The 20,690-nt window shown below is 36.5% G+C and overlaps 5 protein-coding genes across 5 annotated transcripts; 2 read left to right on the top strand and 3 right to left on the bottom strand.

Annotated features, from left to right (window-relative positions):
- The first annotated feature begins 3,469 nt into the window (after positions 1-3,469).
- Positions 3,470-7,086, top strand: EV154DRAFT_603696 (uncharacterized protein). The gene is made up of 2 exons (XM_051607362.1): positions 3,470-3,759; positions 3,818-7,086. Exons 1-2 carry the CDS (start codon positions 3,510-3,512, stop codon positions 6,964-6,966), a joined length of 3,399 nt encoding a protein of 1,132 aa, XP_051456290.1. The 5' UTR covers positions 3,470-3,509; the 3' UTR covers positions 6,967-7,086.
- Positions 7,087-7,238: 152 nt separating this feature from the next.
- Positions 7,239-8,237, top strand: EV154DRAFT_513154 (uncharacterized protein; the record flags this gene model as incomplete). The annotated part of the gene is made up of 1 exon (XM_051602005.1): positions 7,239-8,237. A coding segment is annotated over exon 1 (890 nt), but the record flags the coding sequence as incomplete, so codon positions are not given.
- Positions 8,160-9,881, bottom strand: EV154DRAFT_513152 (camp-dependent protein kinase regulatory subunit). The gene is made up of 4 exons (XM_051602004.1): positions 9,782-9,881; positions 9,464-9,715; positions 8,499-9,398; positions 8,160-8,441 (listed from the first exon to the last, which is right to left on the bottom strand). Exons 2-4 carry the CDS (start codon positions 9,663-9,665, stop codon positions 8,269-8,271), a joined length of 1,275 nt encoding a protein of 424 aa, XP_051456288.1. The 5' UTR covers positions 9,666-9,715; positions 9,782-9,881; the 3' UTR covers positions 8,160-8,268.
- Positions 9,882-11,728: 1,847 nt separating this feature from the next.
- On the bottom strand, positions 11,729-16,839 carry EV154DRAFT_466592 (P-loop containing nucleoside triphosphate hydrolase protein). Its single transcript, XM_051597741.1, has 5 exons — positions 16,792-16,839; positions 16,689-16,732; positions 16,229-16,619; positions 15,905-16,174; positions 11,729-15,854 (listed from the first exon to the last, which is right to left on the bottom strand). The coding sequence occupies exons 1-5, from the start codon at positions 16,813-16,815 to the stop codon at positions 11,838-11,840; spliced, it is 4,746 nt and encodes a 1,581-aa protein (XP_051456287.1). The 5' UTR covers positions 16,816-16,839; the 3' UTR covers positions 11,729-11,837.
- Positions 16,840-17,832: 993 nt separating this feature from the next.
- Positions 17,833-20,653, bottom strand: EV154DRAFT_445510 (uncharacterized protein; the record flags this gene model as incomplete). Its single annotated transcript, XM_051597090.1, has 6 exons — positions 17,833-17,930; positions 17,980-18,177; positions 18,231-19,643; positions 19,708-19,794; positions 19,853-20,525; positions 20,586-20,653. Coding segments are annotated over 6 exons (2,535 nt in total), but the record flags the coding sequence as incomplete, so codon positions are not given.
- Positions 20,654-20,690: the final 37 nt, after the last annotated feature.

Raw genomic sequence — 20,690 nt, 5'->3', positions numbered from 1 at the left:
TTTTTGAAATTAAGATGTACTTTTTCGCGTTAGGGCTATTTCAATTTCCAAATCAAATGTTGTATTTACTTTCGACAGCCAACAAAGTGAGATTATTAATGCTGTGGAACCAATTCTCAGATCAGAAAGTAGCAGTCTTTGTATTTGAGGTATATCAAATAAAGACAGAGTTTTGTGTAATTATCCTCGAGAGAATGCGTGGTGTTTTTTATTATTATGCGTTATTGGAAAAGTGACGCATGGGAACAGCATATATAAAAAAAATAAAAATAGATAACGGGTCGGACATTTCCATTACCAATGGAACAATAACATAAATCAAAGTATTTATATACAAAAAAAAGGGGGCGTCATTGACCATGTTATTTTTTTTCTTCTATGTATTATGATGTGCATACTGTATGAAGTTATTAAAGGTATAACTTTGGAGATTGAAACCATCATTGTGTCAATATAAATCGTATGGTAAAACTCTGATATAGATAGGCAAAAATTGAATACAGATGAATAAATGAGAGGTTTATTCAAATAATTCTTTTTCTGGTGCACACAGTGTGCAGGAATAGACCCTATTGCAAATTTTCTCCGCTTTTTTTATATGGTCGTGTTACCACCAGCCGTTAAAAGCTGCGGTTCAAAACTCCGTGGTAATTTGGGAATTTGTTCAATATTTTAAAAAAGATGTTCGCTCACTATCTCTGAAAAAAAGTTGCGGCATATTCATGACTTGCATTATCCTCCGAAGAAAAAAGTTTGGCAACTAATCAAAAGATGAAGTACCCTAAATGATGGAAAGTCAAATATGTTTGATCGTGCACAAAATGAAGCTTCTAATCGAAAAAATCATGGAAAGAGATATTTTTCCAGGGTCACAAAACGCGCTTAATATACCAGTATTTGTAGCGTGAGGTAAAAAGAGTATATTGCCTTATTAAAGCACGTTGGACGAAAAAGCAGTACGAATAAGTGCCAGTATGGTCCATCTTGATGAATAAATTATAGCTTACATTTACCAACATACGATAATATCTAGACGTTTAAAGAAGCAAAGATTGAAACATCTCTTCGTCTAGTCTGTAAAGGGTAACTGCTTATTCAAATTTACAAATCTATTATGTTTGGCAAAAAGAATAATTTCTGACAGACAAAACGAAAAAACACATACAGTTGTATTTTAGATATTTTGTTTAGTTAAACAAGGCTCATCGAAATTATCTACAACTTAGACTTAAATATAGAATAATCTTTTAGAGTTAGCCGAGAGATAAGATTACTTGATTTTGCTAGATGCAAATATAATAACATAAAGAATAATGCTTAAACGTGTACGCGCACATAAAATATGAGTGATATAATTTATATTTAAATATGTAGCAACGTGTTTTTTTATCCTATAATAACATTGCTGTACCTCAATTTAAGTAACTAAACAGTAATAAGAATGGTAGATAACTGTGCTTAACAAATTTGAGGCAATATTTTTTTTTTTTTTGGAAAAATATAAATCTCTCAATGCTAATAATAAAATCACTATCTGCTTTTTCAACGATTTCTAATAGCGATATATATAAAGTATATAATTATTTGAGTTATACTATTTCATCTTAACAAGCTATGCGTATGTATGAAGAAAAAAGAGTGATTTTTAAGTTTCCAATACCAACTTCCTCTTGTTTTTCGAAAATATAAGTAAAAGCTCTTATGGTGACACCAGGTTTATTTTGATGAGCGGAAATTTAAACATCTGTGTTTTTGTTTTTTAATAAAATGCCTCATTTCAAATTTTATTTTAAGAATTCTGTGCGAAAACTGAGTTGGAAGAAATCTTGGGTATGTGCACCTACAGACTCGACTTTCAACTGTAGAAAATTCATATACAACACATCTTGCCAGATCAGTCCATATCGTAAGGCTTAGGATTTGCTTCGCCTCCGCGAATGTTCTATAAAAGAAACTATGACCCGCATGTGTTAAAAGTTTATTCATGCAAGAATCTAAAAAAAAAAAAAAAAAAAAGACAATCGAAGTATATTCAGCAATCAGGTCGACTGCTTTTAGCCATTGACATCATAGCTGATATGAAGGGATAATGTCACATTATCTTTAGTTTGGTGACACATAGTTGCTTAAGGGGTGTGTTTTGTAGAAAAAAATAAATAGCTTAATTAGCTCAAAATTATAATAGTATAATATTCGGAAAATAAAGCCCACATGAGAATCGTTTTTGGTTGTCACTGTTATGTGATCATAGCAATCATGGGAGATAATTTTCAGTTGATCTGATTTCAACGACGTAATTAGTGTTTAATTGCTTTGAGTAATCGCAAAAAAAAAAAAGTCTATCCGAATAGATGTTTATTCAGCTAAAAATTGGAAAAGTGTGTTCTCTAAAAAAACCATTATAGGTATTCGCTGTTTTTTTTATCGAAAATATTTTAGGAAACGAGCAATTTTTGCCTGACAAACAGTCTGGTAAACTTAAAAAACAATTAAGCTATATGCCTTTCCAGTTATGATTTCAGACGCCATTGTATCAGGCCAATAGATCACCATGAACTTAATGGTGTTACTGATAAACCCCAAACAATAAAAATTGTGGCATGGGATAACTTATGTCAATAACGGGTTGGGTACTTTTCCACCTCCTGGTTTGAGGTAATAAACCTTATATTTTTTGGGCTTCCCGATACTGTGGCGCGTTAAAAAAATAAGGTTATTTGCACATATATGGAAATATAGAGCACTCGAAATTTGTGAAACCATAGTTATAATAAAGAAGATAATTATTGTAAGCATATGGACCCTTCTATCATAAATATAGCCATCTTATAAATAAATATTTATTTTGTCTGCATGAGTATATAATTGGAAAAATTATTGAATTTGCATATATCTCATATATATAAAGATATGAGTGTTGTAAAATAGTGCCCATTTTAGAAATAAGGTTGGGCTACAGCATCCGAGATCTCATCATTGGATGTGATACTAATGGGAACAAGCCAGCAAATAAACAACAGCACTGTTTGAATGGAGATAGTGTTAGATCTTGACAATTTGGACGTAAATGGCTCAATTCTGAAGCTTTTCTGTTAAATTGAATAGAGTAGGACAATGTCTTTCAAATGAGACCGTAATCAAGTCTCCTACCAGCTTATAAGCCGCCATTTTAATTTTATTGTTACACATATGTTACATTTATGGGAGAGGGATTTATTCCATTCGACGTCAAAATATAATATTTCATAATCACACAGGCGTAATACTAACTCATGATTGAGTTATTTATCGTTTCGAGGCACACGCAAATATTTACTAGCGAAATAAGAGCCATTTATGCGGGTAAAGATAATGCATTTGTTTTACAAAACTTATAACATAATTGGCAGTCATCATCTTTAATTTTTTTTTTTAAAAATCATATAAATACCGTAGTCTTCACTGACTTTTCCCATTTTATCACTCAACTCTCTTCGCTTCTCACTTTCCTTGTCTTCACAGTATAAAAAATGAACACAAGTTCAAGTAGTCATCAACAAGATGATCGTCCTAACATAATTCAATTCTCTGATAATCAAAATGCCAACATTTTGCACACCAGATCTCACAAGGATGAAAGACGTCTTCGACGCAGAGAGTCAACAGCAAGCCATGCCATTATTGCGTATAGAACATTATCTATCACTGTGTCTGAAAGTCAAGCTAAGGGTGTTAATAAATCGAAAAAGTCAAAACTTGAGAAACCTGATATTGCAGAAGGTAAAAAATTAAATCAAATCAAAAAATTTGGTTACACGTACTTATACAAATGAATTAGATTTAACTAGTGCAACATATCACCAGATATCTCTTCTTCAAATCGGTCAACAATATAGAACTAGTCTTGAGGCTGGTCTTGAAACAGAGCAAGCAATTTCTCGTGTTGCTGAATACGGCAGAAACGCAATCTCTCCCCCTCCCAGCAACTGGACCAAAAAAATTATCAGCTATTTCTTTGGTGGATTCTGTAGTTTATTATGGATTGCAAGTATTATTTGTTGGATTTCATGGAAGCCTTTGGGTAATCCAAACCCATCGCCACTTAATTTGGCTCTTGCTGTCATTATCATGTTTGTTATCTTGCTTCAAGCTTTCTTCAATGCCTGGCAAGATTGGTCCACTAGTCGTGTTATGAATTCAATCAACAATATGCTCCCCACTCAAACGTTGGTCTTGCGTGATGGCAAAGTTGTTACTATTGATGCCGCTAATTTAGTTCCAGGCGATCTTGTTCATATCAAGATGGGTAACAAAATTCCTGCTGATTTACGTCTTATCCAGGTGTCGGATGACTTGAAATTTGATCGCTCTGTGCTCACGGGTGAGTCTGATGCTATTCCTGGTACTGTAGATGCTACTGATGATAATGTTTTGGAAACTCATAACGTTGCCATGATGGGTACTCATTGTCTGAACGGTTCTGCTGTTGGTGTGGTTGTCTCTATTGGTGACAAGACACTCATGGGTAGAATTGCTCGTTTGTCTTTGGCTGATCCTAATACTCGCACAACGCTTCAAGTTGAGATTTTGAGATTTGTTATCATTATTGCTGTCTTGTCTATTTCTGTTGGTAGTATATGTTTGATTACTTGGGCTGCTTGGTTAAGAGTTGACTACCCTGATTTTCTTTCGGTTTCTGCTGCCTTGGTTGCTATTATTAGTGTTATCGTTGCTTTTGTTCCCGAGGGTATGCCCATTGCTGTTACCTTATGTCTCACACTGGTTGCAAACCGTATGCAAAGGAGTAATGTATTATGTAAAGTATTGTCAACTGTTGAAACATTAGGTAGTGTCAATGTGTTGTGTTCCGATAAAACCGGTACTTTGACTGAAAACAAGATGTTTGTCTCCGATGCTTGTATTTCTGCCGAAGAGTTTACATCTGATTCTATTCGAGGAATGTTCTCATCTCCAAATAAGACAACCAATGATATGCTTCCCCAATTCCGCCAGGTCCAATTTGCTGCTGCTCTGTGTAATGGCTCTTCCTTTGACTCTTCTACTTCTCACTTAGAGGTATCCCAAAGAACTGTATTCGGTGATGCTACTGACTCTGCTATCTTGAGATTTGCTGAAAGTATTGATCCCACCAATTATACCGTTGATACTATTAGAGCTGACACCGAAAAGATTTTTGAAATTCCCTTCAATTCCAAAAACAAGTGGATGATGTCTATTTGTCGCCCTCTCAAGAATTCTATGGCCGAATGCCTCTCTACTTTATCCGAAAATGTTGATGTCAATAACTGGATTTTATTCTGTAAGGGTGCTCCTGACGTTATTCTTAACAAGTGTACCAAGCTTTTACTCCCTAATGGTAATGAAGTTGAGTTCACCGATAAGCGTGCTGAAGTAATTTTAAATCTTCAAACAAAATGGGCTAGTGAAGGAAAGCGTGTTTTACTTTTGACTCGTCGTGTCATCAATCCTGAAGAAACCCCAGAAAACAGTATTGCTGGTACCTCTAGTTTCTCTACCTGGGCTACCAAAATGAACACCGGACTCACTATTATTGGTATGGTTGCTATTGTTGATCCCCCTCGTCCAGAAAGTGCTGAGACTGTACGTGTTTGTCGAAATGCGGGTATTCGTTTTTATATGGTAACTGGTGACTTTCCTACTACTGCTGCTGCTATTGCCCGTGAAATTGGTATCTTTACTACTCTTCATCCGCATACTATTAACGACTTGGACCCTACTGCACTTATCGAATATATCCCCAAATATGCTCCTAAAACATTTGTCGCTACGACGGGCAAAAAAGTTACTGATGCTGAAAGCTGTACTTCTGCTGATTCTAACAGTACTCTTGATCAAAAGGACGAAAAGGAACTTTCTGGTAAAGGTTGCAAATCTCTTTTGTTATCCGGTGGTGATATTATAACTTTGAATGATTCTCAATGGGAGCAAGTCTGCCAATATAAAGAAATTGTGTTTGCCCGTACTTCTCCAGATCAAAAGCTTCGTATTATTAAGGAGTTTCAAAAGCGTGATAACATAGTTGCTATGACTGGTGATGGTGTGAACGATGCTCCTTCTTTAAAGGCCGCTAATGTTGGTATTGCTATGGGTGGTGGTAGTGATGTTGCTATTGAGGCCGCTGATATGATTTTGCTCGATAAATTTTCCAGTATTGTTGCTGCTATTGAAAACGGTCGTCTCGTCTTTGATAACTTGAAGAAGGTCATTGTTTACTTGTTGCCTGCTGGTTCTTGGTCCGAATTATGGCCTGTCATTTTAAATATTTTCTTGGGTTGTCCTCAAACTTTGTCATCATTCCAAATGATTGTTATCTGTGTTCTTACTGATTTGTGGCCTTCCATGGCCCTGATGATGGAAAAACCCGAGGCCGGATTATTAGAGCGCCCACCTCGTCGACCCAAAAGCGATCGTCTAGTCAATGCTAAGCTCCTTCTTCACGCTTATGGTTTTGTTGGTCTCATGGAAATGCTTTCTTCTCATTTTCTTTTCTTCTTGTACATGGGAATGAACGGTCTTCCTCCTAACAAGATTTTTTTCTCGTTCTCTAATTTGACAGCCAAGGAAGGTTACGAGGGGTTCACATCTGATGAAATCACAGCTTTGATTAATACTGCTCAATCTATTTACTTTGTCAATCTCGTTATTTGTCAATGGGGTAATGTCTTATCTACCAGAACCCGAAGACTTTCGATTACTCAAGCAAATCCTTTGTGGGGACCTAATCAAAACTTGTACTTGTTTGCTTCGATGATTGCTTCCCTTACAATTGCCATTATTGTTCTCTATGTCCCTGTATTTAACACATATCTTCAAACCGCTCCTGTTCCTATCAAATTCTGGTTTATTCCTTTTGGTTGGGCTGCATTCATCATGGTGATGGATGAATCTAGAAAGTTTTTGGCTAGAACTTATCCTACTAGCCTTTTTGGAAAATTAGCTTGGTAAAAAAAAATGATTTTTGTCCGTCATCTTCTTGGCTTTTGCATATAGTCTTCTGTACATATTTCTCTTAACAAATACTTAAACCTTATCACATAATAAAAAAAATCGCTTTTTACTTTTCAATATCGTGCGGTACATGTCAAACAGTTGGTTCTGATGGTATCTAAATAACAAGTTTAATTATCTATTATCGTAAAAAAAAAAAAAAAATTGATATAAACAGGTCATGAGCAAGTTTCATTCCGCCAATAAAATTTATCTAAAAAACAAAACAAAAAAAAAGCCAGTATAATATGGTCTTTCTTATTCTTTCAACAAAAAAGATGAAAGACTGTTGGAAATATATCGCATTTGCATACGGAGGCATAGAATTTATGAGCCGTACCAATAGTGTATTTGATGATTATAATATGGAGTTTATCCAGCTTGTAACCGAATATTATTCAATACTTTATAATCGCTACGATTTTATGATACATATTGTCAGACAATGCGACCGAAACATCACTCGATTAAAGAGTATTGAAACTAAACTACATGCTTCGAACCAAAATATGCGGTTTAGTCAGTTGGATATGATGGAAATTGTATCGATATGTGTGGAATTAAACAACTGTCTTGATACTCTTGCTGAAAGAAATGCACACCTAAGACAAGGTTGGATTCTATACAGTGAAAAGATAGACAATATGTTGACAAGGTTCCAAGAAAGTAGATGTGCTTACTGGCTTAAATATACCTTGTTTGGTATTGCAGAAGGATCGATTTTTCTTAACACGATTCTTGACAACACTCCGTTATCTATCTTTTGTGGATTTTTAGTAGTTCAACTTGCCATGTTTTGTACTTCATATGAAAAGTTTAGTGTAGAGATGATTATGAGTAAACTAGAAGAACGTATTGCAGGAACTTGTCTGGAATTGTCTGATTACAACAACAGAATCTATTCTATAAAACTGTATAGTGAGAGATATCAAAGATCTGCGGATTCGAACGTACTACGTATTTTTTGTTCTGGTGCCCGGGTAAATGTTCAAACGGTTAAAATGATTAATGAAACAACAGAGATGCAAGTTAAATTGCAGGAGCTGATGAATGAATCGAGAAGAAACGCATTGAATATCAATCGAATAATTATTTCAGAAGGTGTCGATAATTTTTTGGCTCTTTCCGGTATAGTTAGATAACAGCGTAAATGAAATGAATAAAATATAAACCTAGTTTTTATTATTTTCATAAGGGCACGAGGGAAATAAAAATAAAAAGTGCCCAATACACAAATAAATTCTATACTTTATAAACAGGCTATGATTGTTGTTGGTTGATGATGGCGTGATAGTTTTCAGAGTTACGCTTTAAAATGTCCAATACAGGACCGAGAAGACGGGTGAATGCTTTTTTACCAAGAGTAGCACATTTGAGTCTACCATGTGCCACAACAGTAGCAGCTCTAGGACTATCATTTAATAAAGCCAACTCTGCATAGTGATGTTAGTTGCAATTATTAAACAAATGATGTATTCATAAATTTTTACCTCCGAAATAGGAGCCTCTCTCCAGTTGATTTACTTTGTTTTGAATGCCATCAGCATTAGTTTTTAATACGATTGCTTCACCAGACTCAATAATATAAAATTGATCTCCTACGTCACCCTGCTTTACAACCTCCTGTCCATCCTCGAAATAAACAGATTCCAAGGCATCAGCGATTTTGTGTTGTTCATAAGATTCAAGTGATTTTAACAAGTTGACTTCAGACAAGAAGATTTCATACATGCGTCTTTTACGCGATGTGTTTTCCATAAGAATAGTTCTGAAAGTAATACGATCTAAAGCCCAAAGAACAGAATCTGAGGTTGTAATAATTGTTGCGGCACGAGGTGCGTTATACATTAAAGCTAATTCACCAAAGCTACCACCTGCTTCGTAATTTGTTACTTTAGTTTCACCAATAAAACAATCCAAAGTGCCTGACTCAACTACATAGAAAAAATCTCCAACACCACCTTGCTCAATAACTGTTGTTTCATTGGGAACGCGTTTTTCAGACATGGCGTTAACGACGTCTAAATATTGCTCCTCGTCTAAATTGCGAAACAAGAAGTTATTTCCTATACTAACTTTGATACGTTCAGCTTGTGTTTGGGACTTGGGAATAACAAGCTTAACAAAGTCTTGATTGGCACTTGGTGCCATGGATTCAGCACTAACAGAAGTACGTCTACCACGGTTATAATTTGTAGGGGGTAAAGAAGGCAAAGGTTCGGTTGAGAAATTGTCATGTTCTTCATCATCTTCATCTTCATCTTCATCCTCCTCGTCTTGTTCATCTTGGTGACTCATATGAGTGTCACCCCAATTAATAGCTTGATGTTCTACATGGTCAAGCTGCTGTGCCTGTTGCTCACACAAAGGATGCAAATCATTGGTATTGGCTACAGTTAAAAAAATAAAGCATATTAATATGGAAAAGTGTGAAAGAGGCAAAAGAAAATTTTACTATCAAACATCTGGTTATTGTTACTGTTGCTGTTTCTATATGCCATACGTTGTTCCTCGAGTTTACGGATAAAGAAATTCGAACAGAACTGGAGAACATCGGCGGGTTGCTCCATACAGTATTCGTTATGTAAATCAGTTAGAAGTTGTGTATATTCATCTGTTTGAGGTGCAAACTCAAAAGGCTGTTCATCGGTCATCATTTTTTCTAATATAAAAACCAGTGGTAAAGAAAGCAAAAAAGAGGAAAACTCTCAGGCGATTTCACTTTAAATTCAGACACGGTAAATAATTTTTATTTTTCAGATGATATGCTTACCTTTTTTGGACGAAACAAAAGAAAAAAAATCAGATGAATTGCGGATTATATTGAGACGTCTTACTAATAATGGGTTAAAACTTGTGGAGGTAAAGCAGATTTATTGAACGAAAAAACATCATATTTTTATTTAAAGTTTGAGCCTTTTGACGGGATCTGTCTGTCTAAATTGTAACAAGAATTGATGTCCCTTTACCGGAGTAACGTAAAGGTTTTTTTTTACTCACGAAAATACCAAAGCCACAAACACCACCAAAGCTTCTATTCTTACATTTGAGTCAAATACTGATTAATGACAACTGCAACCAGATCACCTGCTTGGACTCTCTTTTGATAGGTTCCGATAGAAACAACTTGTGGCACCGAATTTTTAATCCGTTCAGGTGCACCAGGTCTTTCTCGAACATACCAGCACCAAATACTTAAATTGTAATTACATGCAAGAGGTTTAGTCTACTTCTTCATCCAAATTTTTCATTTTTTGTTCCCTTAACATCAACTTTCGATAGATTCACATAAAAGTTACGTGATAATTGGTGCGATCGGTAATAACCGGCTATTCAAGCAGTCAAGGAATTATTAATATTACGGGATAAAGATAGGTCACGGACTGACAGTACTAAAAACAATGAAACAAACTCGTTCTATGAGTTTTGTCACCAGGTGACTAATGTCTTTACTAAAAATGTATCTTACGCTGTAATCTCGTAAGTATAGGTTGCTATGTTCACCCACGAATGACAGCACAAGGTTATAAAAAGTTTAAATAAATACCCGCTTTTAAATTAAAGAGCATATTAATGTTGACTTTTAGATTAATAGCAGAAGACAAAAAAAAACGTGTTGCAAAATTACACAAAGCCTATCTTTATGGACATTTTTACTGCTACATATAAATATCCCGATCAAAAAAAAATATCAAGTGCGTCACTCAAGTGACAGGCTTAATTAACATCCCTGCCGGTAGTGCCGACAAACAGACAAAAAAATCATACAATTAAAGAGACAAATATATAAAAGACAACGAAGTTTAGAGTTTAAAAAAAATTTATTATAATAACAAAAATAAGATATTCAGGAGAATGAACTAAAAAATAAATAAGAGATTAATATGGATGATCAATGAAGATTATCTTAATAAAAAATAAATTTTATGGTTCTCTTTTTTTTTCAGTCTTTGGAATTTTTTTCTTTCATCGGAGATCTCAAACTGAGCTGGGTTTAGTAGCATTATAGTTGTAGTTCATCAGATAAAAAAAAGAGAGCGATAAAACCTATTTATTATTTAAGGTAGAAGAGTACTTACATTATTGTTATTTAGATAAAGAAAAAAAAAATTATTGCTGAAGAAATCGCGCTTTTATACTTTTGAATATTAACCCGCAAAAATTTTTTTACTGCTTTTTTTAAAAGTCCCTTTCGGACTGTCTTACAAAATTCTTTCAGATAAAATTTAATTTTTATCATGCTAAACCAATTATAAACAGTCTGCATATCCACTACTACATTGGGATATATCTGCTCGTAGCATCTCTTGTATACATATCATATTCTAGTTCGTATATATAAGCAAGTTTGTTGCAGTAACTTAAACATGGGTTTATCAACCTAAGGAGTGAAACCAAATTCTAAAAATTAACAGAAAACCCCAGCATAACACGACGGCTGCCGAATTACGATCAACGAGCGAGTTTATAATAAGTTTGATAAGATGAATTTTTTACGCGTCTTTTAATGTATCGTTCTATAAAGTTCCCAATTTCCCCCAATGTATTGTATGCCTTTCAGTGGCTTCACAAATATGTTAGTACCCGACGTACTTCCAAATCGAGAAGAAAATTATTTTTTCACGGACTGTCAATTATCACCATACATTTTTGCACTACGAAGTAGATACATAGCTGTGTGCAGATAGTAAATTCAATAATAAAAAGAAAATAAGGCAAATACAAATTCAATGTCTAAAACATGACTTTTATTTTTGTTTGTGAAAAAAAAGGATAGCAGGGTGTATGAGATATGATGATAATGTTTATAATGTTTATAAATGATGCTTTTACTCTTCTTTTTTGGCTTTTGCAATCGCCAATAAATCGGCATATTCACCTGAGCGAATACACATTTGTTGGAATATACTGTTATCTCTGGTCATTAAATCATAAGGCGTGTCAAATTCTTTGACTTCGCCTTGATCCAAAACCAAGATGCGATCATAATCTGCAACAGTACGAATACGATGAGCAATACAAAGCAAGGAAGAATCTTTGAATTCGGTACGAATGGTTTGTTGAATCTTATGATCGGTATCGAAATCTACAGAGGAAGTAGCTTCGTCCATGATAATGAAGGTTGATTTCTTGACAAGAGCACGAGCTAATGCAATCAATTGACGTTGACCTTGAGACCAATTACTTCCGTTTTCACTGACAGGCGAAGAAAGGTTGATGTTCTCGACAGTAGATCCATTATTTAATTCAACGTTGTTATCACCGCTTGTATTTCCTGTTTGACCATCAATCAGATGAGAGCGCTTCAAAGCAGCCCAGAGTTCAATATCATCGTGTTGATCAAAAGGATCCAAGTTACTACGAAGAGTACCTGAGAAAAGGACAGGGTCTTGAGGAATAATGGTTAATCTAGATCTAAGTACATCGAGACCAATGGTATGGATATCCACGCCATCAATTTCAATACTACCGCTAGTAGGATCCATAAATCTGAAAATAGATAATGCCAATGTAGATTTACCAGAGCCCGTGCGACCTACAATACCAATCTTTTCGCGAGGGTTGACTTTGAAAGATACTTCACGGAGAACTGGTGGATTCTCTGGTGCATATTGCATAACTAAGTTCTTCACTTCCATGGCACCTTGTTGGGGCCAGTTAGAGGCGGGCTCAGTTTCAGGAATTTCAGTTGGTGGTTCTTCTTCAACATCGAGATACTCATGTACACGTTCAATGGCATTCATATTCATTTCGTTAACTGCGTACATACGTACACACCAAAGGACATTGTGAGTAAAAGTCAATGAATAACTAAGGGAAAGACCAGCTAACCCGGGATTGATCCAGTTACGGCCAAGAACCAACACAAAACCGGTACAGAAACCAACAAAAGCACCAAGTACATCGACACGACAATGAAGCCAACGGTTAGTAGCCCACATCCACAAGAAAGGACGATTGTTGCTGTCAATTAAGTTGTGGTTCTCGTTGATGAATCTGAACTGAGCACCAAAGGCACGAATGGTTGCAACACCGTTAACACTCTCGTTAAATTGAACGTAAATTGGACTACGAGAGACAGAATTTAAACGCTTAAGATCACGAGAGGTCTGGAGATAATATGAACCGATAAAACAAAAGACAATACCGATAAGGACACCAGGAATAATAAATGCGGGTGTTACACTAGAAATTAGCAAAACAACGCATAATGTGGCGATAATAGAGTACATCAAGAAAGAAAGAGAGGGAGCAACTTCTTGATCGATAGTTGCCAAATCAGAAGAAAATCTGTTGACTATACGACCCAAGGGAGTGGTATCATAGAAGCGAACCTTAGCACGAAGAATACGATTGAGGAGTTGAGAATGAATCTTTTTAGAGGCACTCAACGAACCACTGAAGAGAATGAATGTACGAAGGGATGTCATGAGCAAGGCAACACAGCCGATTAAAAAGTATACACCCAAATAATACGATGCGTCAACATCGTTACCCTTAATAGCCTCGGTAATGCTATAAATAGGTTGATAAATATTCAAGATGTTGGTATATCCTGAAATAGAGTGACCAGGATTTGTAAGTGAGAAAACACCAACAGAAGCAGTAGAAGGATCCTTTTCAACCTCTCCATAAGCAGCAGACCAAACCTTAATCCAATAATCTTGGCTTAAAACACAAATTTGGGCTAAACAAAACAAAACAATAACGGTCATCCAAAACTTAAGACCACCAGATGCATCAATATATGTCTTGTAAACGGACCATGTAACACCACCTTCAGCACGTTCCTCGTCCTTTGTTAATTTACCGCCGGTAGCACCATCTTTGTTAGCCTTTTTAATCATATTCTTGGGTACAGTGGGAATAGGTCCATCTACCGCAGCCTCTTCGGCAGAGTTAGCCTTAGCTTCTTCTGACTTGGAAAGCTCTTCACCGAGTGCACCTGAATTCAACAAATCCTTGGGTTTACCAGCATCGACAACTTCACCATCCTTCATTGCAACAATATAAGCAGCACCGTTGAGACAAAGACCGACGTGATGTGTGACCAAAATGACTGTTCTGTGTTTCATTAGTTTACCGATCAAACAATGCTCGTACAAGTGCTTGGCCGTATGAGCATCAACCGCACTAAGACAATCGTCAAGAATAACAGTGTTGGCTTGAGAATATACTGCACGAGCAATAGCAACACGTTGTTTCTGTCCACCACTTAACGTAATACCTTTCTCTCCTACCTCTGTAGAATCGCCAAACTCAAGGATCTCAAGATCACGAGTCAAAGCAGTCATATAAAGTACATCTTCGTAACGTTCTTCATCAAAAGGCAAACCGAATAAAATATTATCACGAATACTACAATTTTGAAGCCAGGCAGATTGAGCAACATAAGCTATACCAGATACAGCACCGCCAAGGGGACTTGTCTTATTAGGGATAACACGAGGTAAGATGGCCTGACCAGATAAGCAATATGTCTCGCCTAGCAAACTGCATAACAGAGTTGTTTTACCGGATCCAGTGGGACCACAAACAATGGAAAGTTGACCGATGGGGAAGTTAAGATTGAGATTTTTGACGGATGGCTTGTTATAACTATCCCTGTGGCTGTCCCAACTAAATGTAGCATTATCAACAAAACCAAGCAAAGTACCATTATTAGAAGCATCGGTAGTTCTTTGGACAGGGAGTTCAACTTCATCTTCACCCAGGAATTTTTCAATACGCTTGATAGAAACATTACATTGAAGTACTAAAGATAACAAAAGAGGGAATTCATCAAGTGCACCACGGAATGTATTGAATAAAGCCAATGCTGTGAAAGCAATTGAAGCAGTCAATTCATTGTTTTCGGTATAAACGTAGAATACGGTCACCATGATTAAAATAGGTATAAAAAACCAAGCATTGACCATCCACATGAACATCATTAAACGGGAGCGAATTGCCTTCAATTCAAATTCTCTGGCTTTGATAATACGCTTTTTAAACTCGCTTTCCCAAGCAAAGAATTTAACAATACGAATGGCAGACAGTAATTCATTCATCAATTTAAGACGTTTATCGGTAGCTGCCATAACGGAAGTATGGAGGGATTCGAAACGAGAACCAACAAAGTAGGTAACAGGCTGGCACAATAACATGACAAGAACACCCCAGAGAGCAGCATTACCCAAAAGTTTATATAAACTCCAGATACTCAAAACGATTTGAATAGGATAGCAATAAACATAGAAAATATACGCCATAATTTCTGCAGCCTTTTGAGCATCGACAGATAACAAATTGTTAACATTACTCTTGGTATCCTTTTCATCTGTTTCGCCCCCTTCAGTTTTAGTTGATCCACTTTCGTCTCGTCGACGGAGGGACTTGGAGAATACTTCACCGATAATAACGGATTGCAGACGAATACCGAGGGTACGACCAATGTGAAGACCTTGCTGGAGTAAGAGCGATTGAGCTGAATTAGTGACGAATAAACCGAGAACATAAAGGAAAGCGGTGGAAACAGGCTCATCGTGGGGGTTTTCGATATATTTGATGATCTTGTTTAAAAAGAGGGGAGGTCCAAATACAAGAATAGTCCAACCTAAGCAGTACACAGTCTGTACAAAGTAAAGCCAATAGTAAGTTTTGGCAAAAGTTGCAATGATACTTGGGGATGATTTTTTTTGGTTAAAATCAACAAGTGTGTTTTTAGCCCTGTTGCTAGGAATCAACTCAAGCAAGTCTTTATCGTCTAATGTGCGCTTATGACCTTCCTTCATCATCACATTAACCCAGCTAAACATAAATTTAGAATAAAGTGAATCACGATTCTCATTTGTCATAACACGACCCTTAAAATAGATTAGATCACATTGCATACTCAGCATAAACAATTACTTACATTTTCGGTAATGATGGGCTTTGTAGTCGCAAGACGGGTCTCATTGATAACAATTGCAATTAAAACAAGGTCAATGAAGAAAGTGCAGAGAGCTATACAATAACCAGACCCAGCCTTTCCGGCCAAAATGTAGAAGGATCGAACATCAATTACTCCGACAAAGATATCGATCAGGTATAACAAATTCAATTGATTACAGATGGTATTTGAGAGGGGGTTGTATTTGTCAGATAAATAGATATTTACAATAGACAATATAAGAGAGTAAGCCTAAATTGCGCATGTCAGTATATACATCTGATGACCACATTACAAATTACTTACCCAAAATACAATATGACTGCCATAAGCTACAAGAACATCATATTTGTTGTTTTCGTTCGCTGAGAAATCATACTCCTTTTGAGATATTCTTTTAATAGCAACAATGAACAACCCGAGTTGGATTAAGGAGAACAGCAATCTTGACAAGTTAAAAATTGTCCAACGAGAGGCCTTGATTTCTACATCCATTGTGATGGTATCAATAGAGACATTGTCGTCGTATGAATTGTTTGTGGTGGTGCCATACGTATTAGAGGTAGGAAGAGTGCTGGTCTTGTTGATAAGAGGTGCGTAGCCTGGCTTTTGTGTTTTATAATATTTCACGCTTGCCATTACAACGATCTTTAATGACCAGACAAGAATGGCGATTAAGACAAAACCATTAATAATGCTAACAAACGACATTGCGGTTAGTGTTAAGAGTAAGTGGTTTTTTCTTGCTTTTCTTTATGGTACTAACGTTTCCCTGAAGCATGGCGCAAAATCGTCGTCTATCCATGGTTCCTAAAACATTGATACTATAAGAATTATATTTACTGATTCAATTGATATTTTATGCTTACAGATAAGTCGCAATGATGCTCCATCTAAAAAATGATAAAGAATAATTGAATGATCAAAGAAGGAGAAAATTTTTATTTAGATCCTACAAATAGAGTATTTCAATCCAAAATGAGATTGTTTTTTTCACTTCCGACAGGTAAACCCTTTTGCTTTGGTTTGTCTGGCCCGTGTCTGTGGCATGCACCGGATTTCCCCGCTTTGTTTTTCTAAAATGAGCATAAGAACATAAAATATTTCCGAAAGAATGGTATATAAAGTTCAATGAAGTGGTTAATTTCCATATTCGCCAAAGCGTACAAGATCACAATACATCTACAATGTTTGCCATTTTTTTGTAGATTCAAGTAGGCCGCAGCATCGGCAAACAAATAATCGGCGGGGTTTAACCTGATGTTCAAATTTGGTATAATTCAAACCTCGTCGGAAAATCTATAGTATCATCAATATTCGTTATAATTAAGGTAACGAAAAAAATGTCAAATTTCGATTCTACAATAACCGGGGGCGAAAAATTATTCTCACGTTTATATCATGGCCTTTTTTTTGCATTTCGACACGTTTATAAGGTATAATTACAGTCATTGTTACCTTATGTGTATGATTCACAAAGCATTGACGTTATTTAAATATTTACTTACCAATAGATTGTGAGTGATCAAACTTTTTATTTCTTGAACTAACTGGGATCATCACAAAAAAAAAAAGTGGGGGTGACTCGAACGGTCAATGCTCAATTCAAAGCACGACTGAATTGTGTGTTATGTGAATTACCTTGTAGTTTATTTAGAATTAAAGGTATAAAAATAAAAGAGAATATAAAAAAATGGACATGTTAAATTAAATTATATTGCTCATAATCGTTTAGTATAGAATTCTAGAGATCTATGGGATGGCACTAAACAGATTTAGCCATATTGTTGGCAGCCTCTTCATTAGCTTGAACAACAGGTTCCTTTGCAAAAATGGAGATTGGAACATTTTCATTACTAGCTGACATAGACATATCATCAAACAGGCCTTGGGCTACATGTGTAGGCTTGGCATTTTTGATTACAGGAATAGTCAATATTTGAGTAGATGTGACATGGATTGGTTCACTGCAGACTTCACACAACGACGCTTGTGGCTTGAAAATATCCTATAAACGTGTCAGCCTCAACCATTAATAATTAAATGTTAAAACTTACTGAACAATAAGAGATGCTTGCTGCAGAACCAACCGTTAGAGTTTCGCATTCTGTTACGACTTGAAGGGATGTATCGATAAAGGGAACGTATGAGCCATCAATTAAAAATGCTGATCTCGTGATCATAGGGTTATCATTTACAGTGTTTGAACCGGCCACGGTTACCGTTTTAGTTTGCACTGAGCACACAGTTGATAACTATATTAGACAATGTTAGTAGATACACTACTGGGTATAAAAAATCTACTTACGGCCGCATCTCTATTAGACTGAGTACTATTCATGGACGCGTTATTTATGAGCTGGTCATTGTCAGATACTATATCACCATTGTTTAATACTGAGCCCTCGTGTTCATGTAACCCATTATATCCATCATGTCCGTAATGACCGGCTTTTCCATGATGACCTTTGTAACCTCCATTGTAGCCTCCGCTGTAGCCTCCATTGTGGCCTCCGTTATAACCTCCGTTATAACCTCCATTATAGCCTCCGTTGTTACCGTGATGATTATGATGTTGATGGAACATTGTAGCTGTTAACCCATCTGAGACATACCCGTGATACTCAATTCCACCATCGTTTCCTAAACATGTAATTGTGGTATCGTCTTTATTCAGGACATGATCGGCTGTACCGATGTGGATGTGAATTTCAGAAGTAATTGTCGTAAGTGCGGCTGCGTTTGCCTGAACAGCATTTCCGTTGATTGTAGCGGTAACAATACGAATTTCTGGTCCAGGGTCTGTTGTAGTTTGTGTTACGGTAATTACATCTGTTTCATGAACAGTTGTTATGACACTGTTGTTGATAGTAGCTGTTACAATACGTATGTCAATATCCGTGTGATGTTCTGTAGTAACTGATGTAGCAGTTGTAGTAGCTAAAGAAGTTTCTACGTCTGTTACAGTAAGAGTGCTCAGTTGATACACAGTGTTATCTGCCTTCTCAGTCAAGGTGGCATAGTTTGTAGAAGTAACGAAATGGACTTGGACGTCAACTTGAGGGTATGTACTGACAGAAGTATAAGTGACAGTACTCGTCTCTGTTGCTGTTGCTGTAACTGTAGGGAAGCCCTTTGATAATGTTGGTATTCTAAGGTACAAGCTTGACAAGCATGATGAAGCCACAGAATCAGTCAAAGGTCCGTTTCCACCTTCACCAAGGATTGAAGCACACATATCTTGTCCTTTAAGAGGTAATACAGTGACAGTGTCAGTTGTCGTATCTGTCTTCGTGACAGTGTCAGTTGTCGTATCTGTCTTCGTGATAGTGTTAGTTGTGGTATCTGTCTTAGTGATAGTGTCAGTTGCAGTGGTGGTATCAGTCGCAGTGGTAGTATCAGTGGCAGTTGAAATGTCAGTCTTAGTGTCGGTCTTGGTATCGGTGATTGTTACAAAGTCAGTCTTAGTATCAGTCTTGGTTATAGTGTCAGTCGTGGTATCAGTAGAAGTTATTGTAACAGGTGGTGGGGTAGCACCTGCGACAGTTAGCGTAGATGTGCTGATGATAGTTGTGCAATCAGAGACGATAGAAGTTGTACAAATATTGGCTGCACCATTCACACCTGTATTGATTCCATTTGTACCTGCACCATTTGTACCTGCGCCATTTGTACCTGCGCCATTTGTTCCCGTACCAACACCATTGCCTGTGCCTTCCTCCTATTTGTTACGAAGTATAATTAGAAAAAAAATTGTTTTGCGATGACCTTTTTACAATACTTACTTCGTCAAAATAAACAGTTCTTGTGGCATATTCAGTCTCAATACTATCAGTACTAACAGTTTGCGTCGCAAATTCAGTGTAGTAATACTAAGGTAAATAAAAAATATTAGACTTTTAAAAAAAAGTGATAATGAAAGAACATTACGCTGAAAGTAGAAGTTGATGTACGTGTGAAAGGGTCATCATCCTCTGGTGGCGTCAGACCAATTTCGACGAGATAATCAGATAATTCAGGATCGTTTGGAATTCTTGCTGCAAAGAAGAAATGCACAAATCTGAAAAACTCCACACAGCTCGGTTGTTCCCACTCATTCATACAGTACATTACCAAATCCATATCTATATCCGTAGGATACTCTTCAAATGGTTCGTAGTCTGTATCTGGTTCTGAGGTTGGGGTTATAGTAGAGCTTGCGGAAGATGATTTACTGGCTGACAATGAGCTAGAACTAGATGACGCCTTGGACACTGAAGAAATCAACGAACTTGCGGATGTAGTCTTGAGTGATGATGCGGAGCTGCTTGAAGATGTAGATGAAGGCTTAGCTGTAGCTACGGCGGATGTTACGGCAGGTGATGTGGGCTTGGTCGTAGCTATGACCGGAGTGGCGGGCTTCACACTGGAAGTACTGGCAGGTTTAGAAGTTGTTGCTGGCTTAGTAGTTATGACCTGGGCAGCCTTTAATGCATGATCACTCATTGCCATAATAAAGCCGTTAGAGCCTATAAATCTATCTTGGACATGGTCCTCATTGTTGGGGGTTAGACTATGCACGTTTTCAACCAGATCTAAAAATAATTCTTCTGCAGCATATACTCTAAAAACAAATTTAACAGTTGGCAATTGTATTCAGTCATATCCAATCGTATGTCCTTACCTTTGAGAATATGATAATAAAATGTAACTAAGTATTGCGGGCAACGCAATGAACGCATTACGCCTCATTTGAACTGGATTTGAACAAGGTAAAATTAAGTAAAAG

The sequence above is a fragment of the Mucor mucedo genome, assembly GCF_025094135.1.
Source record: "Mucor mucedo strain NRRL 3635 chromosome Unknown EV154scaffold_63, whole genome shotgun sequence".
Taxonomy (NCBI): domain Eukaryota; kingdom Fungi; phylum Mucoromycota; class Mucoromycetes; order Mucorales; family Mucoraceae; genus Mucor; species Mucor mucedo.
Note: the sequence above shows the minus strand (reverse complement) of the source record. Positions and strands in the feature narration are given on the sequence as shown.

Bases quoted from the DNA above. Each gene is read 5' to 3' on its own strand.
- EV154DRAFT_603696 (XM_051607362.1), top strand. From the start codon at position 3,510: ATGAACACAAGTTCAAGTAGTCATCAACAAGATGATCGTCCTAACATA. The intron at 3,760-3,817 runs GTAAAAAATTAA...CAAATGAATTAG, and splicing joins GAAACCTGATATTGCAGAAG to ATTTAACTAGTGCAACATAT.
- EV154DRAFT_513152 (XM_051602004.1), bottom strand. From the start codon at position 9,665: ATGATGACCGATGAACAGCCTTTTGAGTTTGCACCTCAAACAGATGAA. The intron at 9,399-9,463 runs GTAAAATTTTCT...TTTTAACTGTAG, and splicing joins CAATAACCAGATGTTTGATA to CCAATACCAATGATTTGCAT. The intron at 8,442-8,498 runs GTAAAAATTTAT...ATCACTATGCAG, and splicing joins GAGAGGCTCCTATTTCGGAG to AGTTGGCTTTATTAAATGAT.
- EV154DRAFT_466592 (XM_051597741.1), bottom strand. From the start codon at position 16,815: ATGGAGCATCATTGCGACTTATCT. The intron at 16,733-16,791 runs GTAAGCATAAAA...TCAATGTTTTAG, and splicing joins AGCATCATTGCGACTTATCT to GAACCATGGATAGACGACGA. The intron at 16,620-16,688 runs GTTAGTACCATA...GTCGTTTGTTAG, and splicing joins GCGCCATGCTTCAGGGAAAC to CATTATTAATGGTTTTGTCT.